Source organism: Megalopta genalis, chromosome 5 (genome assembly GCF_051020955.1).
Source record: "Megalopta genalis isolate 19385.01 chromosome 5, iyMegGena1_principal, whole genome shotgun sequence".
Classification (NCBI taxonomy): Eukaryota; Metazoa; Arthropoda; class Insecta; order Hymenoptera; family Halictidae; genus Megalopta; species Megalopta genalis.
In genome coordinates this window covers 18,397,897-18,418,607 of record NC_135017.1, presented here as the reverse complement: position 1 = coordinate 18,418,607, position 20,711 = coordinate 18,397,897, and the positions used below count along the sequence as shown (strand labels likewise).

The following is a 20,711-nucleotide window of genomic DNA, read 5'->3' as shown; positions in this document are numbered from 1 at the left end:
GCTGCACCGTCAACCAAATGTTGACAAACTAAGCAACTGTTTACCATTTGCAATGTAGTCAGGTACTTCTTCCACCAGATGTACTTCTGATACTCCGGGCCCATCGCGGCCACCATATAGTAGAAGTACATAATTATGTGCACGAAGGTGTTCAACAGGGCGAAGAAAGTGCTATGGCCTCCTGGCGCGAACTTCATCCCCATCCATACGGAGAACGGCATGATTCCGTGGTGGATCACGTGCAGCGTCGACACTTGCTGGTTCTTCTTCCTCAGGATGAAAAATAACTGGAAAAATCGAGAACGATTCGATCAGTTTTCACCGTTCCTGCGCGTCTCGCTCTAACTTCAACCAGTCAGCTGTGCTCGACGAGTATACTCGTCGCGGAGAGGTGACACTATTTTTTGCCATGGCGAGTATACTCGTCGCGGAGAGGTGACAGTATTTTTTGCCATGACGAGTATACTCGTCACGGGGAGGTGACACTATTTTTTACCATGACGAGTATACTCGTCACGGAGAGGTGACACTATTTTTTACAATGACGAGTATACTCGTCACGGAGAGGTAACAGTATTTTTTGCCACGACGAGTATACTCGTCAACAACGGACGACTCCCATCGGCGACAGTCGGACGCCGAAGGGGTCCGAGCACCGGGGGTTCCCGATGTTGGAAACGTGCCGGGCGATTCGGCGTTGTCGATCGATCCGGCGGGACGCTTTCTCTATACTTACAGTATCGAAGAACTCGGTGAACTTGCTGATGTAGTACCACCAACACGTCTCCGCCATTCGCAGCGCCATCGAGTTGTTCGAATAGTCGACCGGCTGGCACCGGAAGCTGTATCCTTTCGCCCAGCCGCTCATCAAGTACTGGAAACAAGAAAACGGCCGTAAGTGAGGACGATAAAGTCGCAATAATAATAATAAATACGGACGGCGACGATTGACGCGCGGAGCCGACGTAGACGAAGACGAAGACGAAGACGAAGACGAAGACGAAGACGAAGACGAAGACGAAGACGAAGACAGACAAAGACAAAGACGAAGACGAAGACGAAGATGACGAAGACGAAGTCGAAGACGAAGATGACGACGAAGACGATCGGCCGTTTTTCACCGTGAAATTTCGTCTCGAATCACCTCGCCTCGCCTAGTCTCGAATCGCCTCGTCTCGTCACGCCTCGTCTCGAATCGCCACGTCTCGAATCGCCTCGTCTCGTCACGTCTCGTCTCGAATCGCCTCGTCTCGTCTCGTCTCGAATCGCCTCGCCTAGTCTCGAATCGCCTAGCTTCATCTCGTCACGTTTCGTCTCGAATCGCCTCGCCTCGTCTTGTCTCGTCTCGAATCGTCTCGTCTCGAATCACCTCGCCTAGTCTCGAATCGCCTCGTCTCGTCTCGAATCGTCTCGTCTCGTCTCGAATCGCCTCGTCTCGCTCGCTCGCTTCGATCAAGAAGCCCCGTCGGGCGCGGGTGGAAACCCCCGAGCAGCTTCGGGGGGTGGCTCCGGGAGAACCGGGGGCGGTTTAGGAGGTGGGAGGGGAACAATAGGGAGTCCTCGGGCACGGTGCGCCCCGTCGTGAGACGACGACTCTGTCGCTCTCTCGCGTTTTAAATTCTAAAAGCTGTCCCCCCTCGCACCCCTTCGAGAACCAGGAACAATGGGGGCTGTTTGTTTCGCCGTGAGCGCGCGCGCGCGCGCGTTTTTCTTCGATTTTCAGCGGGAACCAGGCCGTCGTCGGCCGACCCCGAAAACCCGGATCGATTATTCCCTGGATCGCGCGATTCACAGATTTGCATTCGAATAATCAAGCCGTTTCGCCGGCTTAAATCTGCGCGCCGAATTGTAACATAACAACGCGTTTTAACGCGACGCGCGATTAAATTATGCGCGCGATCGATCCGGTTTTCCCGGCGAAAAAAGAATCAAAAGAAGATGCGAGGGCCGCCTGATCTCGAGTGCTGGATATCTAAATTATGCCGGGCACGACGATAAAATGTTCTTAATGAGAGATGTTGCTGGACGCGTGACACGGTTCTACGTTCTCGTCTTTTTCAATCGGTCGTCGCTGCACTCTGCGTCTCCGCAGGGGGGACACGACACGCGCGGATTGCGCAACGTCGATCAGCAGAACTTGATCCACTTGCGCAATTGCGGAAGATCTTATGCAGGAAAGATCACTCGAGGACTCGGGCGGAATTAGAATATGAAATTGCATCTTCCGCGATGTCTGGACACGCCGTGGACGTGGATCGCCGGTCTGGATTCTAGGCGGACTCACTGTTTTCCTCGGGATCTTCGAAATTTCTAGTCTATTTTCCCGTAAGACATATTTTGTCAACCCTTTGCGCTCGAGTGGCGACTCCGAGGCACCGCCGAGATTTGCGAAATATAATTGTTTTTATATTTCATATATTTCAATTATACGAAATATAATTATTTTCACATTTCATGTATTTCAATTATACGAAATATAATTATTTTCATATTTCATGTATTTCAATTATACGAAATATAATTATTTTCATATTTTATATATTTCAATTATATAAAATATAATTATTTTTATACTTCATATATTTCAATTATACGAAATATAATTATTTTCACATTTCATATATTTCAATTATACGAAATATAATTATTTTCACCCTTCATATATTTCAATTATACGAAATATAATTATTTTCACCCTTCATATATTTCAATTATACGAAATATAACTATTTTCACATTTCATGTATTTCAATTATACGAAATATAATTATATTCACATTTCATATATTTCAATTATATAAAATATAATTATTTTCACATTTCATATAAAATGCACTTTGTTATATAAAATGGAAATACCGTGAGGCAAAAGAATTCTTTCAGATTCACAGTTGAAGTGGCTTCGAGTGCAAAGGGTTAATAGTATCGGTGACTAGATCGTATTTACATTCGGCAGATTTAATTTTCAACGTAATTTTTCTCGCAAAATAACCGGTGAAATCTGTCGACGAGTAATGTAATAATTAATATAATAAATACTATTCACTGATTTAATCTTCAACGTAATCGTTGACGTAAGAGACAATCGACGAGATCCATCGACGAGTGACATAATATAATCGAGAAACACATATGAAAGTTTAATTTTCGAATTTATTACGGTCCATCGAATACCAATTCTATATAATATAATATCGAATAAAACGCGATATCGATTAAATGATCACTGAAATCTCTTCGAGACAGTGAGAGAGCGCGCGCCGTAATTTTACTGCACGGTCGGACGCCGTTTCGTCGTCGCCGACATGCCAACTAACGCTTATTTATTCATTAACCGGATTGGCCCCGGAACGATAAAGCCAGTTGAATTTTCCGGCGACTGCATAAGACGCGGTAGCGAGCGAGCGATGCACTTCTTGCATTCTTGGGAAGCCCACTCTCGCGGCTTATACTCCCACGTCGAAGAACGGTCTCTGTTCGACGAGATAAGACGGGGGGCGCGGCGAGGCGTTTAGGCTACTGTGGCCCGGCTGCGACACTAATTTGTTGCATACGGAATCGTTAAAGGCTGCGAAGAGGGCGAACGAGGACGCAAAGGGAGCAGCAATTTACAATTGCGAAGGCATAATGGCGATTCATGATTGTCCGGCGCGAAGGACGCGTGCATTGAAATCTCATTCGTTGGTTAAATCGTGTAGAAAAGAAGTCTTCCATCGAGAAAAACCGCCCCAAACGAAATTATTAATTATGTTGCGACGATGTCCGATTATTTTGACGCTAAATTTACCAAGTTCTGAAAGCGACTCACGTGATTAATTTCCTTCGGAATTACAAGACTGGACTTATTCGGACTATTTTCCAAGAGTTTGTTTTTTTATTGTATTTGCAATTTTATCGGTAGGAAAATAATTATTTTTATAATTCATATATTTTTATTATGCGAAATATAATTGTTTTTATATTTTATATATTTCAATTATGCGAAATATAATTGTTTTCACATTTCATATATTTCAATTATACGAAATATAATTATTTTCACCCTACATATATTTCCATTATACGAAATATAATTATTTTCACCCTTCATATATTTCAATTATACGAAATATAATTATTTTCACCCTTCATATACTTCAATTATACGAAATATAATTATTTTCACCCTTCATATATTTCAATTATACGAAATATAATTATTTTCACCCTTCATATATTTCAATTATACGAAATATAATTATTTTCACCCGTCATATATTTCAATTATACGAAATATAATTATTCTCACCCTTCACATATTTCAATTATATGAAATACAATTATTTTCACACATTTCATATATTTCAATTATATAAAATATAATTATTTTCACCCTTCGCATATTTCAATTATATGAAATACAATTATCTTCATATTTCATATATATCAATTATACGAAGTATAATTATTTTTCTAAAAAACAACCATTACCCAGAAGCGATTACGATAAATATACTGATAAAACACGAGTACATTGGCGTCGAGGGAAACAGAGCCAAGGGAAACGATTTCGTAGAGCGTGGAGCCGCGCTCGCTAGCGAGAATGTGGAGCATCGTGATCAACGAAATCCTAATCAGCATCGATAAGCCTTTCGGTGGAAATTGTTCTGGCATGCGTGCACAGTCTCCGATTGTGTCCCGCGGCCTTGGCACGCACACACAACATTTTGTCGGCTGTTCCCTGTATCGTCTGTGGAACAGGAGGCCCGCGTGTTCTCGTTAAACGACCACCCACGCAAGCAACTGTGCCGGAGAGCTTTTCTGGCCGTTTAACGCGGTCAAGTTTAACGGAACGGTCGACGCTTAATGTCCATATCGCTTTTTATCGCGTGGCTTTGAATATTTTCTTATGAACAGAACAGAGCAATTAGACGAAGTTGTTCTAATTGGAAATTCCCTCCGAAGATTAGACGTCGATTAGGGAGAATTTCAGTAAATATAGCAATATAATAATAATATTTAAATAATACAATAATAATATCTCAGTAATATTATAATAATATAATAATAATACCTCAATAATATGATAATAATATCATAATATATTTAACGGAACCGTCGACGCTTAATGTTCATATCGCTTTTTATCGCGTGGTTTTGAATATTTTATGATAAACAAAGCAGAGTAATTAGACGAAGTTGTTCTAATTGGAAATTCCCTCCGAAGATTAGACGTCGATTAGGGAGAATTTCAGTAAATATAGCAATATAATAATAATATTTAAATAATACAATAATAATATCTCAGTAATATTATAATAATATAATAATAATATCTCAATAATATGATAATAATATCATAATATATTTAACGGAACGGTCGACGCTCTTAATGTTCATATCGCTTTTTATCGCGTGGTTTTGAATATTTTATGATAAACAAAGCAGAGTAATTAGACGAAGTTGTTCTAATTGGAAATTCCCTCCGAAGATTAGACGTCGATTAGGGAGAATTTCAGTAAATATAGCAACATAATAATCATATTTAAATAATACAATAATAATATCTGAATAATATTATAATAATATAATAATAATACCTCAATAATATGATAATAATATCATAATATATTTAACGGAACGGTCGATGTTTAATGTTCATATCGCTTTTTATCGCATGCCTTTGAATATTTTATGATAAACAAAGCAGAGTAATTAGACGAAGTTGTTCTGATTGGAAATTCCCTCCGAAATAATATTTAAACATTAGACGTCAATTAGGGAGAATTTAAGTAAGTATAGTAACATAAATTCTCCCTATTATTATATTATCATTATGTTATTGATATATTATTATTATATTATTTAAATATTATTATGAAGTAAGTGTAGTAACATAATAATAATATTTAAATAATATAATAATAATATATCAATAATATGATAATAATGTTTAAATAAATACTCTTACTATGAATCGAATATCAACAGCAAGTGTAAACGAGAACAGCGACGAAGTGTAAACATATTTGCAGGCAATATTAAAATGAGATTCGAAACGAATTCTCGAAGTAGCAAACAGTTTAACAGGGTCAGCCGTTTCCAAGTTATTGCAACGGTTAATATGCAGATTGTTGCGAGTAGAATGAATACGATGCAGCGGATGCAGATGCTGGGACAACTGCTTTTCAAACGGAACGTAAAGTGCAACCGTAAAGTGCGGCCAAAAGTGGAGTGTAAACTGCGACGCAAAGAGACCCGTTAGGCTCGCCGAGTTTGCGTTGCGTTTAGGATGTGGAATACTGCGGAGAATCTTGCGGAAGATGAGTCGCCGAGAAGAATGACTGCGGCGTGGAGAGATTGGTGGAATTAGAAATCGGTGGAATTAAGAGATCGGTGGGATTAGAAATTGGTAAAATTAGAACTTAGTCGAATTAGAGAATACTAAAATTAGAAATTAGCGGGATTAAGAGATTAGTGGAATTAGAAATTAATGGAATCGGAAATTGGTAAAATTAGAAATCAGTGGAATTAAGAGAATAGTGAAATTAGAAATTAGTAAAATCAGAAATGACTAAAATTAAGAATTAGTAAAATTAGGAATTACAAGAATTAGAAATTAATAGAATTAGAAATTGGTAAAATTAGAAATCAGTGGAATTAAGAGATTACTGAAATTAGGAATTAGTAAAATCAGAGATTACTAAAATTAAGAATTAGTAAAATTAGTAATAACAAGAATTAGAAATTGGTAAAATTAGAAGTCAGTGGAATTAAGAGAATAGTGAAATTAGAAATGAGTAAAATCAGAGATTACTAAAATTAAGAATTAGTAAAATTAGGAATTACAAGAATTAGAAATTAATGGAATTAGAAATTGGTAAAATTAGAAATCAGTGGAATTAAGAGATTACTGAAATTAGGAATTAGTAAAATCAGGAATGACTAAAATTAAGAATTAGTAAAATTAGTAATAACAAGAATTAGAAATTGGTAAAATTAGAAGGCAGTGGAATTAAGAGAATAGTGAAATTAGAAATTAGTAAAATCAGAAATGACTAAAATTAAGAATTAGTAAAATTAGGAATTACAAGAATTAGAAATTAATGGAATCAGAAATTGGTAAAGTTAGAAATCAGTGGAATTAAGAGAACAGTAAAATCAGAAATGACTAAAATTAAGAATTAGTAAAATTAGTAATAACAAGAAATAGAAATCAATGCAATTAAGAGACTAACGGAATCATAAGTTACTAAAATTAGAAATTAGCGGAATTAGAAATCGGCAGAACTAGAAACAACTAAAATTATAAATCAGTGCCATCGGAGATTGCTGAAGTCAGAAATTCGGCTTCGTCGACGAAAGCCGATAAAGTTCCAACGTTTCCAGGAGCCAACTGGAAACCGAATCGCCCCCACGTCGACGCCCTCGCGAGTACGAGGAGCGAGCGAAATATGCGTGTACAAGCAATCGTACGAATTATCGAGCAATGAGTCATCGATGACGCGCTCGTCGCTTCGATATATCGCGTTATCGATTCGCGGACGAGCGTCTCGACGAGAACGCGTGCACGCGTTTCCGCGGATTCCAGGACGGCGGAGAGATAACAAGATCATCGTCGTCGTCGATCATCAGCGGCGAAAAAAAGCTGCTCGATAATCGCGCTCGGCCGCGCGAACAATCGATTCTTTTCGCAATTAGAGAAGCGCCTCGCCCTCGAGACGCATCGCGCCGCGCCGCGCCGATATCGCTGAGACTATCAACTCATTCTCGGTTCATCGACACCGGGCTTCTTATCAGCTCTGAAACGAGACTCGGCGACAGTTTCAGCAGACATTTAAATCTATTTAAATTCACGGTCGCGCGTCTTCCAGGAACTCCGCGCTCGTTCTCAAACATTCCGGGTTTCGAAAACATTGATACGCGAACGCGATTAATCCGGCACGCGCGTCACGTGCCGCTGATATTCATTAGCCGAGCACATAAATCGCGTCGAAGGTCGGCCCGATATCGCAGAAAATCCTTTCAAGATCGGTGGTCCGCGAGTTTTACGAATTTCGCGAAATATTCGCGACGGGGGGAGATTTAACGATATAATTATGCACACCACCCCCTTCGCTAAGTGTGACCGATCTGCGTCGATTTGCAGCAACGACAAGAGTTGGATTTGTTTAAATTATCCACGATTTTTATTAGATGTTGTTGTAAGTTTATATATTTTACCATTGTAAGATCGATTGTATCAATATTTTTGAGAAGAGATCAGAATTTCGTTGCGATTTCAACCCCTTGCCGATACACTTTGACGGTTCTGACACGTTGCGGGGATGATTTCTAGTAATAAGCTGTGTTAAATATCAATGTTATCCCGTTCTCTTCGGTCGAAATAGAATTCTGGTTCCTTGTTGCCAGTGTATAAACCTTTAACACGTTGAGCGCCACGTCAGCCATCGGTGGCTGACACTGGACTTTCCGTTCAGGCCGCGTCAGCCATCGGTGGCTGACACTGGACTTTCCGTTCAGGCCGCGTCAACCATCGATGGCTGACAGCGTGTAACATGAGAACTCTAAAATTTTACACTATTTTACGGAATTACAGAAATTATATTTAAAATTTACTTAATTTGGTATCATTTCAGGATTAATGGGATTCATTGTAACATGGCAAACATAAAAATGGTTTTCCTTTACAAGTATTACAAAATGTTACAACACGCTTGGTCTTTCTCCTTGCCATCACTCTACCATCTTTTCTTACATTTTTGTCATAACACAATTTACAGTACTTTCGAACTTCAGAGACTTTTCCCGATTTTCTTTCGAGTTTGTGTTTTTTTTCTGGATCTTCTTGCAATTCTGCTCGGTGGAATGTTTTCTTTGTCACAACTTGTAAGATGGACTGCTAATTGTTTCCGAAATTCGATAATGTTAATTTTTTTTCAAAGAAATCTTATCTGAGCGGGCCAAACGGTAAAGAAAACAAAACAGACTTGACGCGTAACGTGTTCTTTCAAAGAAATCTTATCTGAGCGGGCCAAACGGTAAAGAAAACAAAACAGACTTGGCGCGTAACGTGTTGAACCAATACCTATAGGTATCACGATACAAACGTAAACTATCTTTTATTGCGATCGGAAACACCGGCCTTACAATACCAGCGCGTAAAAGCGGCGCGCGTGGCCTGAACGGGATTGCTTTAGAAAAACGCGTGGCGCTCAACGTGTTAAGTTATTGTAGACACGCGATAAATACAAACGATCTTTTTTTCTTCTTAGAAATTATTACTATCGATTATATATTATATTATTATATAATAATAATATATAACATACAATAATAATAATAAAAATATAATATATAATAATAAATATATAATATATAATATATATTATATTACTACAATCACTGCAACTATGAAGAAAATGGCACGACAAGGGGTTGAAGGACATAATAACGCCTTTACACTCGATAAATTATTACCAGAAATTCTAGGAAATCTAAAATCTATATTCTATAATAATATAATAATAATAATAAATATATAATAAATATATAATAATAATATATATTATATTACTACAATTATTACAACTATGAAGAAAATGGCACGACAAGGGGTTGAAGAACATAACGCCTTTACACTCGATAAATTATTACCAGAAATTCTAGAAAATCTAAAATCTATATTCTATAATAATAATAATAAATATATAATAAATATATAATAATAATATATATTATATTACTACAATCACTGCAACTATGAAGAAAATGGCACGACAGGAGGTTAAAGGACACAATAGCCCCTCACCACTCGATAAATTATTACCAGAAATTCTAGAAAATCTAAAAAAAAGAGGGAGGGGGTGACAATTGCGAAACGACGTTGTAAAACTATTCCACCGAAAACAAGGAAACAACCGTCGATCTCTAAGAACTTTTTCGATCATTTGCTCCCGTTTCGCAGAGGAGGTTCGTAACCCCTGGAGGGTGTCGAATGGTGGGCGCGCGCGCGCGCGCGTGGGGTGAGTGTACGTCGCGACGACGAGGCTAATTTTTAAGTAGCCCTTCCCCGGTGGTTGGTGATCGAAGGAGGGATTGGTGGTGGTGGTGTGTGTCGGTATCGATCCCCGGCCGTCGGCGAGCGTCGTGCTGCGTTCGCAAATTTCATTTGAATTCTATTAGACTCGTTTACACGGTCAACAGAAAACCGGAATGTCGGAAGCGTCGCCTCGGGGCCGTCCGCCATCGTTCATGAATAAGTCCGAAGATTCATTATCGTGCCGCCTAAGCGCGGATAGAGGGATGGGTGCGCGAGCATCGATGGGCGAGCAGGACTCACCTGGTTGAAGACCTTGTGCCCGATCGAATACGAAAATGTCGGCTCGAATCGACTCGAATAGAACCGGCACGAAGGATTCGATTTTGTCGACAGAATATTCAAATGCGCGGATTTATGGTTGGCCACGTGGCCTCTGTCCTCGACCCGATATCGATAACCGGGCCCATTCATTTTGTTTACGTCTCGATTTTTTCCTGTGTTCCATTACGGCTTTATGATTTATTATATTACGATTTAATTACAGTCGAGAAAAACAAGGAAAACGTCGACGAAATCAGCGATTGGTCGATACATGATTTTTCGTATCGCGAGAATCCGAAATTTCGCGGTTCTCGATATCCGGAATTTGTTTACTCTTTTCTGCTTTTCTTTCTTCTTTTTTATGCATTTGTGATAACATCGAGAATATTGTATTATTTTCAGTGCGATATATATATATTGTTATCGAATTATTTTCATATTATTTTATATATTAGTCTTGAGAATGATGTGTAAGTATTACTTTCAAATTATTTTCACGTTATTTTGTCAATTATTTTCAATGGGACGAGGCATAAATTTTCAACTCACCGCGATTAATAATTAAAAGGGATGAAATTTCTATTCGACTCACGTTCGTTGCAATTGATTTACGAGAACTTTTATTCCGCGTAATGATTCGCAGTCTATTTACGAGTTTCGAGGGGGTTTCGAGTGACCCGGCCTCCGCGACCTAAGGCCATTAACGGATTCCTGGAACACGCTGGACACCGATGTGAATTATTATTGCGAACGACGCGTGTACGTATCTATTTTTGGCTAAGGCCGCATCCGTACAGGTGATCTTCACTTTTGAATAACGTTTCCCCCTCGGATTTTTTGCGGCGCCGTCTCTTTTTATCTTTCTCCTCGAACGATTCCCATAGCGCTTCGTCGGAGCTTCCCGGTGTTTACAGCAATTTTGCATTTCAGATTAGAGATATCAAATATGGACGTGAATGAGAAGCCTGCGACTATTTTTGGCTCGGGATCACGCGAGCTGATCTTTAACCTTCGAATAACAATTGTTTCTTATCCGCGTTCGACCGGCACGCGTTTCGGTGCAGCCGGTGCCATTTTCGATAATTTATGCCACCGCGAAGGAATTCTGCGTTCGAGATATACGGGTGTCGAGTCGATGGAAACGGCATTCCTCTTTCGTTTCTTTTTTTGCGAAAATGAGAAAAAGTTCGGTCTAGTTTCGGTATAATTAAAAAGTACTAGGAGCGGCGATGATTTATGGCTTCGACGACCTCCGTTCGACCGAAAAAAGAAGCTCTTTGCGATGCGCTGAGATACGATACTGAAACTACGAATTCTAGTACATTATAATGTATATTATAGTGCTATACTATATATATATATATAGTGCTATATGTATATAGTGCTATATGTATATAGTGCTATGCTATATATTATAGTGCTATATCTAGTACATTATAGTGTTATACAATTCTAGTAAAATATGTTTTAACCCTTTGCTCTCGATTGGTGACTCCGAGGCACCACTAAAATTTGTCATATCACGTTCCAAGATCATTTTTATATTAACAAAGTTTACATTTCAAAGATTGCTAAGGGTGCAAAACTGTTGCGCGAGCCCCAAGAGTCGATTTCATGCGCATAAAATGCACTTTGTCATGCATGATAGAAATACTATAAGATTTGCATTTCGATTTTTCAAACTTTCGATTTTCCGTCTCCCAAGAAATCGGTTCAAAGCAATTTAAGACGTCGATGTACCATTTTTTAATTGATCAGAATGTGGTTGTAGGAAGAATCTCGCTCGCTACTTGCTTATCTATCCCTTGCAATCGACGCGAGACGATGTCGATTGTCATTTTATTGGTATCTTCTTCGAACCTGGTATCTGTTCGAACGACGCGAGTTCGTTCTGCTGGACAATACCGTGCGGTAAACACGTTGATGCACCGACGAGAAGCGTTCGCTACAGGGTGTTCCATCGTTGTTTTAACAGCCGGAAGTGGGAGATTCCCGAGGTGATTTCAAGTAACTTTTTCCTTAGCGAAAATGCGATCCGCGGCTTCGTTTGCGAGTTATCAACGAAAAACACTGGCCAATGAGAGGCGAGCTCGCCTGGCGCTAGGCGGCCGAGCTAGTCAGCGGAACTGGGCTTCGACCGCTCGTTGGCTTGGCTCCGCCTCGCGCCAGCCGAGCTCCGCTCTCATTGGTCACGGTTTTTCGTTAATAACTCGCAAACGAAGCCTCGCAGAACATTTTCGCAAAGGAAAAAGTTGCTTCGAATCACCTCAGGAATCGCCCCGTTCCGAATGATAATAAAATTATGGAACACCCTGTACAGTTTCCTCGACGACCGCGGCACGTTCGGATTTAGACGTCGCGTCGTTAATGGGATACTTTCGCGAGCCGTCCCCTATATCTCGAACCGGCTCGATGCTCCAGTGCCATTCGTGACCATTCCACGGCTGCCGATTGCAGTTTCCTGCCCGAGATATCGTCCAAGGTCGTATTAATTGCCCTGCCGCTCCGGGCTTAATTGATTTCGATGCCGGATCAAGATCGTCCGATCCTTCCATTGCTTCGGCTTCGGCCGATCGACGGCTCGTTTATCGATCTTTAATCGCGTTTTCGAAAGACACGGTTTTTCCTCGACCTGTCCACGAAAGTCTTCCGATTTTCCCGCATCGATACCGTTTATGTTCTTTTTCGATATTTATACAATTCGGAGAATTTCTTTGACACGATCCAATTATAATTGGAGCAATTATTTAAAATACTTTAATTGCAGTCAATGAAGTTAGAGAACTCGCGCTCTCGAGTCTTCTGACTTTCCTGCACTGTGCTCTATTATTTATACTTTTCTTCGATATTAATAGAGTTCGCGAAGAATTTTCTCACTAGAATTTAATTGTAATTACACTGGTCTTCTTTCATTCGCGAATTATAATTATTAAAAATACTTAAATCAGACTCAGCGAATTTCGATCATTCTTCCGATTTTTCTGCATTGCTATTCCTTTACATTTCTCCACGACATTCGTACAATCCGACGAATTTTCTTGGCACAGCGCAGTCACAGTTACGCCGATTTTTTATTGTTCAACATCGCGAACAATTATTTCGCACACTCGAGTCGCGGTCAGAGCGATATCGATCCTCGCGAGCGAACGGAAAAAATAAATCCCGGAACGATACGAGAAGAAGCCGATCGCCGTATCCCGGGATCGATCGTCGACGCCGCCGTCGGGCGAACGCATTCCTCCGTCGGCCCGTCGACGATTCTACTCCCCACTTGATAAAATCCGACGACGCGACGTAACCCCGATATTCGAGGATCGTCCTCGACGACGTCGCTTCATCGTCTTCGATCGGTTCTAATATGCGCTCGTCGGGCTCCCTTCGACGGCTTAAGACAAGCTTCCTCGTCGTCGACGTCGTCGACGACGACGTTGCCGAAGTTTCCCGCAATTTTTGCACAACAATCCGCCGCGATCGAGGACGCCTTCGACGGGTACTCGTGAATATCAATTCGTTTCGCGCTTGCTCCGATCCGATCGCCGTCGACACCGTTCGAACAGATGCAGCAAATTCTCCCCAATTGACCCCGCTGATTTCTCCCGAATTCGCGCTCTCAAATCGCGCACGAAAATCGACAATTTCGGGGAAGGAGACACGGTTGTTTCAGCCTTGCGTTCTTTGTTCTTGTAATCGGCGAATTTGATGGTGAAATTTCATTTTGAGAACAGAACAAAATGGCCGCGCAACGAAAGAAAGACGGAACAAGAGCGCGAGAGAAGGGGGGAAAGAAGCATCGATGAATTGTCGGAGGCGCGGAAAAAAAACAGCCGCGTAGAAAGTTACGCGACGTCGACGGGGTCCCTACGTGAGTACGATTCTCACGAAATAACAGTACCGAGGCGCGCGCTGGACATACTAAGCGCAAACCAAATACGATCGGTATTTGATCGAGTACGCGCGCGCGCATTCCTGACCCGTTGAGCTGAAAAAAAACCGGGCCTAACGGGGCCCCGGCCGGCCATTTATTTTCGTGGATCCGTGGAATCCGGCTGGAGCTTTCGAGCGAAGATATTACGGGACCCGTCGAATTAGGCGTGCCATAAACGTTTGACCATTCTTGCGCCGGTTTATCGCGGACTTTCGTCGCTGCTTAACACTTTATCGTCCGGTCGTGGTTGAGGCTGCCACTCAGTAAGGACTGGCTTAGTCGCGCGCGCATTTGCTCCCAGTACCGGCTTAATTTTCGCTATTCATTGTGTTGTGCTTATTCCTTTAAAAATAATAATAAATAATAATAATTATTATAATTATAATTCATAAGGATATGGGGAGGTCAGCATACAGGAGGTCAGCTACTAACAAAACAGTAAAGAAGCGAAAACCGTCGATAGCTAAAAGTCGATTAATAGGCTATCGGTCGATAAGCATTGGCAATCGAAAAGCCGATTAATAGGCTAGCGATCGATAAACATTGGCAATCGAAAAGCCGATAAATAGGCTAGCGGTCGATAAAGTGTTAAAGAAAAAACGAGAGAGAGAGCAGGAATTTTCCCTTTCTCTAGTAAAAGTTTGTTAGGATCGAATTACAATGGATTATGCAAGAGAGCTCGATCGGTATAGCGAATCTTGTAATTTTATACTGTCTGCATGCTGTAAGTGGCGAGACTGTTTATAGGGCAAGGGTCCCAATTACTGTGGTTAGCCGGGATACCGTCACTTTCGTTCGTTCGACCGACGATCGGTGGACCGCGGATTTGATGCATTTGGGAGAACATTGGATAATGAAAAGAATAAAAAGGGAACTGGAGATGTTGACGCGTCAATTTTGAACCGATTAAAGTCGGCGCGATAGCGGGAAATCGGCGAATAAAAATATCGTCGGATAAAAAGAATCGGCGAATAAAGGAATCGTTGAGTTGAAATATCAACGAATAAAAGAATCGTTGAATTAAGATATCAACGGATAAAAAGATCGGCGAACAAGAGCATCGGCGAGTAAAAAGATCGTCGAATTGAAATATCAGCGGATAAAAAGATTGTCGAATGAAAATGTCGGCGAACGAAAACATCGGCGTATGAAAGAATCGTTGAATTAAAAAATATCAGCGGATAAAAAGATCGACGAATGAAAAGGTCGGCGAATAAAAATATCGGCGAATGAAAAAATCGCTGAATGAAAAAATATCATCGGCGGATAAAAAGATTGCGGAGTAAAAGTGTCGGCGGATAAAAATGTCGGCGGACAAGAAGAATCGACGAGTACAAATATTCGTCGAATGAAAATATCATCGGCGGATAAAAAAATTGGAGAATAAAGAAATCAGGGAGTAAAAAAATCGTCGAATTAAAAAATATCAGCGGATGGAAAAATTGGTGAATAAAAATATCAAAAATGAAAAAGAATCGACCAGTAAAAATATCGGCGAACGAGAGAATCGTCGAATTAAAATATCGGCGAACGAGAGAATCGTCGAATTAAAATATCGGCGAACGAGAGAATCGTCGAATTAAAATATCGGCGAACGAGAGAATCGTCGAATTAAAATATCGGCGAACGAGAGAATCGTCGAATTAAAATATCGGCGAACGAGAGAATCGTCGAATTAAAATATCGGCGAGCAAAAAAGAAGACAAGGAGAGAAAAAAGCGGGGGGATAGAGAGAAGATCGTGAAACTCTGCGGCGTCGGATATGAAGGAAGACTTTCGGGAGAGTGACCCAGTATTCGCGGGATAGCAGTTTCTCGGTCGGGTCGGGATCGCGAGAGGATTTCGTGTCCGCGCGACGAATTCCATTGACTGGCACAACCACACCGAGGTCTGCGTCTTATGCAACCCACGAATCGTCGGCTCGGTGGCCGGCAGGCAATAACTTTCACGAATAAGGGACGGAGAGGAGAAGTCGGCGCAGACCGGCCGAGGCCGGCCATCAATTATTCTGGACGGGATCGATGATACACGTCGGAATGGGATTATCTCGTCGCCCGATTTTGACAGCGACTTACGAGCCTTCTTTTCCCTTTTTTTTTTCTGTGTCGTCGATAGAGAAATCGCGATGCAAATCGCGATCGTTCGAACGCCGGAAATCGCCGAAACGCGGTCGAAAAATCGCTGTGATTCCCGATTTGTTTTTCCTTCACATTTTCCGACGTTTCAATTATACGGAAACATTATTGCGAGTGAAAATATCAGCCGATAAAAAGATCAGCGGATGAAAATATCGCGGAATTAAATTATAAGCGGCGAAAAGAATTGGAGGACAAAAATATCGGCAAATAAAAGTATCGTTGAATTAAAATATCAGCGGATAAAAAGATCGGCGAATAAAAAAAGAGAAAACGTTTTTAGTGGAAATAATATCTCATCGTTCTCGAAAACCAAATTATTATTAGGGAAAATGAAACTTTAAATGCGTTTTCCTTTAAACTTCGTCCATTTTCGATATTGAACTAATATTACAGAAGAAGATATTTATTCGTCAAATTCTATACTTCACGCGAAGATAAAAATATTTACAGTCTAATTACTGTTTCAAAAATCGATTTTTCCTCGGCCCTTTGATGCCGCGTTACGAGACTCGGCCTGTTGATTCGAGGATATGAAAAATATTTCGGTTCTGCTAACAGTTCGACAACGAAAAGATGAGAACTCCGTGGACTGGTTTTGGGTCGGATAGACCCAATTTACGTGGAAGGGTGAACGCCTGCCCTGGAGTGCGTTCACCCCTCGTTGAAACGCTTCGCGCCGCGTCGAGCCGCGCCGCGCCGTTTCTTTCGCAACTGTGCTCATCAGTGCCACTTTATCGTTAATTACTTGCTCGAAGAAGTTGAGCACCGAGAAAGAAACGTTCGCCGCGAGTTTTCGCTCACTTTGCCGGCTCGAATGCTGCCGAATCATCGGGAAACCGTTCGGGAATCGCGGCGCGAATTATTTCGACTTTCGTGTCGAAAATCGTGTCGAATTCGGCGCGATGCACCGACCTCGCGAAATTTTTCTCGCGGATGCCGTTTACGGTCGATCGAAGCTCGATCCTTCCCCTTTAATTTGAAATAAAGGAGACCTCGCTGCGATTTTTTCTCGCGAAGTTACAGCACTTCGAAGTAACCCTTGCATTTCTGGCATGAAATCGGAGGTTGCGTTAAACGGGGTGACTTCGAAGTGCTGTAACTTCGCGGGAAAAAATCGCAGGTGCGTCGCTGTTTTTTTAAATTAAAGAGGAAGGATCGAACTTCGTTTCACTGCGAACGGCGGCTCCAGAAAAAATTTTGCGAAGTCCGTGCGTTTCGTCAAACTTGGCCATTTTCGATATGATAAATGGTCCTTGCATTTAAAGGGTTGCAGCGGCAAGGGTGCGTCGAACTCAAAATCCGGGAGCGCTGTCTTAAAGTAGAGGTTTCAGGCTTTAATGTAAAAAAAGAGTCGTCGTGCTGCGATGATTTTCCGCGAAGTTGTCGTCGGTCAAAGTTGGCCGATTTGCAACCGATATTGTTCTATAATTTCGTTGAGCAGAAATCGGATAATAAGAATTACTACAATTAGTAAATCGTTCCGCAAAGATGAAAGTTTCAAAAGGAGAAAAAGGAGAAAAGAAACGGACGAACGGAACACCGTTGTCGGCTGATTATCGCGGTGAACGGAAGCGAACGCGTCGAATAAACCGCGAATCGAACAATAGACGGATTCCGTATCTGGAACGTGTTCCCGCCGAGACTTTCTCGTTCGTAACGAAGCGAACGCTCGCGAAAAGTATCGAGAGCGCGGCGAACACCAGTCGAACGCGCTCTGTTCTATTGTACAGAGTGTCACAAAATTATTATACGAGCGTGAAACGAGGGATTCCTGAGGTCATTCGAAGCAACTTTTTCCTTAGCGAAAATTCAATCCGCCGCTTCGTTCACGAGTTATGACCGAAAAACGGTGGACCAATGAGACGCGAGATCGGCCGGCGCCCCGCCCACGCGATCTCTACCGCTGCGTCGGACGGTCTACGCGACGCGGCATTGGCCGCAAGGGCGGAGCGCCGACCGCGCTCGCTCTTCGATTGGTCCGTGCGTTTTTCGTTGATAACTCGTAAACGAAGCCGCGGTTTGCATTTTCGCTGAGGAAAAAGTTACTCGGAATGACCTCGGGAACAGGTCGGTTAAAACTGCGGTCCGATCTGGGCCGCAAAAATAATGAAATTTCGAATTAAATCAGGGTTTGAACGAACCTCGTAGAAGATCCATGATGAGAATATCGTCTGTATGAAATTGTACACTATTAGGATTCGACGGAGGGTGAAGGGTTTTCTGTTCTCCATTATCCTCGGTCCCAAAACCTTGCTGAAATAAGCGTAACACATGCATATCGCCATCGTCGGCAACGGACTGCTCATCATCGCCCAACTCTTCACCCTGGGATCTGAAATCAGAACGCAACACACATCTCGAATTAGCTGCCGGATTAATACAATATATATATACATATATAACTATGTACAGTATATTCACGCTGCTAGCGATTGGTCCCATTTTATACTATATTATTATTTATATTATTTATTACTATATTATATTATAATTATTATTTATTACTATATTATATTATTATTATTATTTATTATTATACTATATTATTATTATTATATTGTATTGTATTATATTATATTATATTGTAGAGAGAGAGAGAGAGAACAAAAGAACATTCGATGGCGCGAGAGCGAACAATTCACGTTCGAAAGAAGTAACGGAATTCCAGAAGATTTGTTAAATTTCTGCGAATGGAAATGCGCGAAATGGGCCTAAAAGGATCTAACCTTGAGAATCGAGCCTGAGAATCGATACCAAGAGGGGCGCGAGGGTGGCGGAGGTCGGAATCGAGGCGGGGCTGATTAATATCGCGTTCAATGGCGGATCGTTAGCGGCCGGATCGCCGGGGTTATCTCGAAATTAGAGAGGCAACGCGGCTCTATTCCGAAAGCCGTATTAGAGTGTGCGGCCGCGGATAGCTACCCGACTAGCTATCCAGGCCCACTAAATGAAAGATTCCGCGATCCCGAGGAAATCCCGGTGGCGCCTGGGATGATATCACCTCGCGAGATTTCACTCCATCCCTTCTCTCTCTCTCTCTCTCTCTTGATCCCGCTGTCCCTTTATTTCTCGATCTCTCGGGACAATCAACGAAAAGAGTCTCGCAGAAATTACAATTGGTTCGAACAATGAGAAATTGGAACTATATATTATTATATATATAATATAATAATAATATAATAATATAATATAATATAATATAATATAATATAGTATAGCATAATATAATATAATATAATATAATATAATATAATATAGTATAATATAATATAATAATAATAATATAATATTATTATTATATATACCACATATATAAAAAAAGAAAATTATTCTCCCTCTTTCTCTAACTCCATCTCTCTCGCTCTCTAATTCCATCGTTCTTTCTCTTTCTCTTTTTTCCTCTCCGAAGCATCCACACTTCTTCGTCCGCGGTTACTCGCTAATTAAACTTCGCTGCCGCTGTCCCCGACGATCGCGGGGCGGTTTAATTATCGGATCCGCGCCGGCGGGGCCTCAACGCGAACGAAGAAGACAGATCTATCGCTCTCTTTTACCCTCCCTTCCGTGCTCGCTCCCCGCTTTCCGTATCTCGCTCCTCTCTCTTCCCCTCCACCCGTTGTTTGTTGTTTTTTTTTGTTCGTTTGTTTGTTCTTGTTCTTGTTGTTGACGCCGGCGTCGTCGTTGTTCTTTAGGCTCGCCTTCTTTTTTCCCCGTTCGCGGCGCCGTGATTTTACGCATCGTTGTCGCAACACACTTTTCCCGCGATTACGCGACAATGAAGCACAACCGTCCCTCCCTCCCCCCGGTTCGTTAACCTCTTTGCCAGGCGATTATTTTTAGAGGAGCGGTGCGCGACACTCTTTTCAACCCTTTGCGCCGCTCGAGAGCCACTTTCGAGAAACCCGCCCCCGTTAAGCCGCGTCTACATCTGTTATCGGACGATCCGCGCGCGATTCTGCGACCCGTTTTTTGATCGCTGTGATTTGTTCTTTTTCTTTTGTCGCGAAGTTGCAGCGCTTCGCAGCGATTCTGCTGAACGCAAGCTACGACCTCGTGCCAAAACTGCAAGGGTTGCTTCGAGGCGCTGCAACTTCGCGAAAAAAAATCGCAGCGAGGTCTCCTTTACTTCAAATTGAAGGGGAGGGATCGAACTTCGTTCCACTGTGAACGGCATCTCCGAAAAAAATTTCATAAGCTCCGTGCACTTTGTCAAACTTGGTCGTTTTCAACGTGGCGAACATGACCTCGCGTTCGACATGCGTTAAACAGGGTGACTTCGAAGTGCTGCAACTTTGCGAAAAAAAAT

General features: G+C 41.7%; 1 protein-coding gene across 3 annotated transcripts in view; it reads right to left on the bottom strand.

Moving 5' to 3' along the window:
• The window catches only part of LOC117220490 (very long chain fatty acid elongase AAEL008004), a 73,035-nt gene that overhangs the window by 2,850 nt on the left and 49,474 nt on the right, over positions 1-20,711 (bottom strand). For all 3 annotated transcript variants that reach the window (XM_033470485.2, XM_076522235.1, XM_033470489.2), the window contains exons 3-5: positions 18,547-18,737; positions 737-874; positions 45-287 (exon numbers count right to left, since the gene is read on the bottom strand). In XM_033470485.2, coding sequence (XP_033326376.1) covers positions 45-287; positions 737-874; positions 18,547-18,737 — 572 coding nt within the window. The remainder of the gene's footprint in view (positions 1-44; positions 288-736; positions 875-18,546; positions 18,738-20,711) is intronic.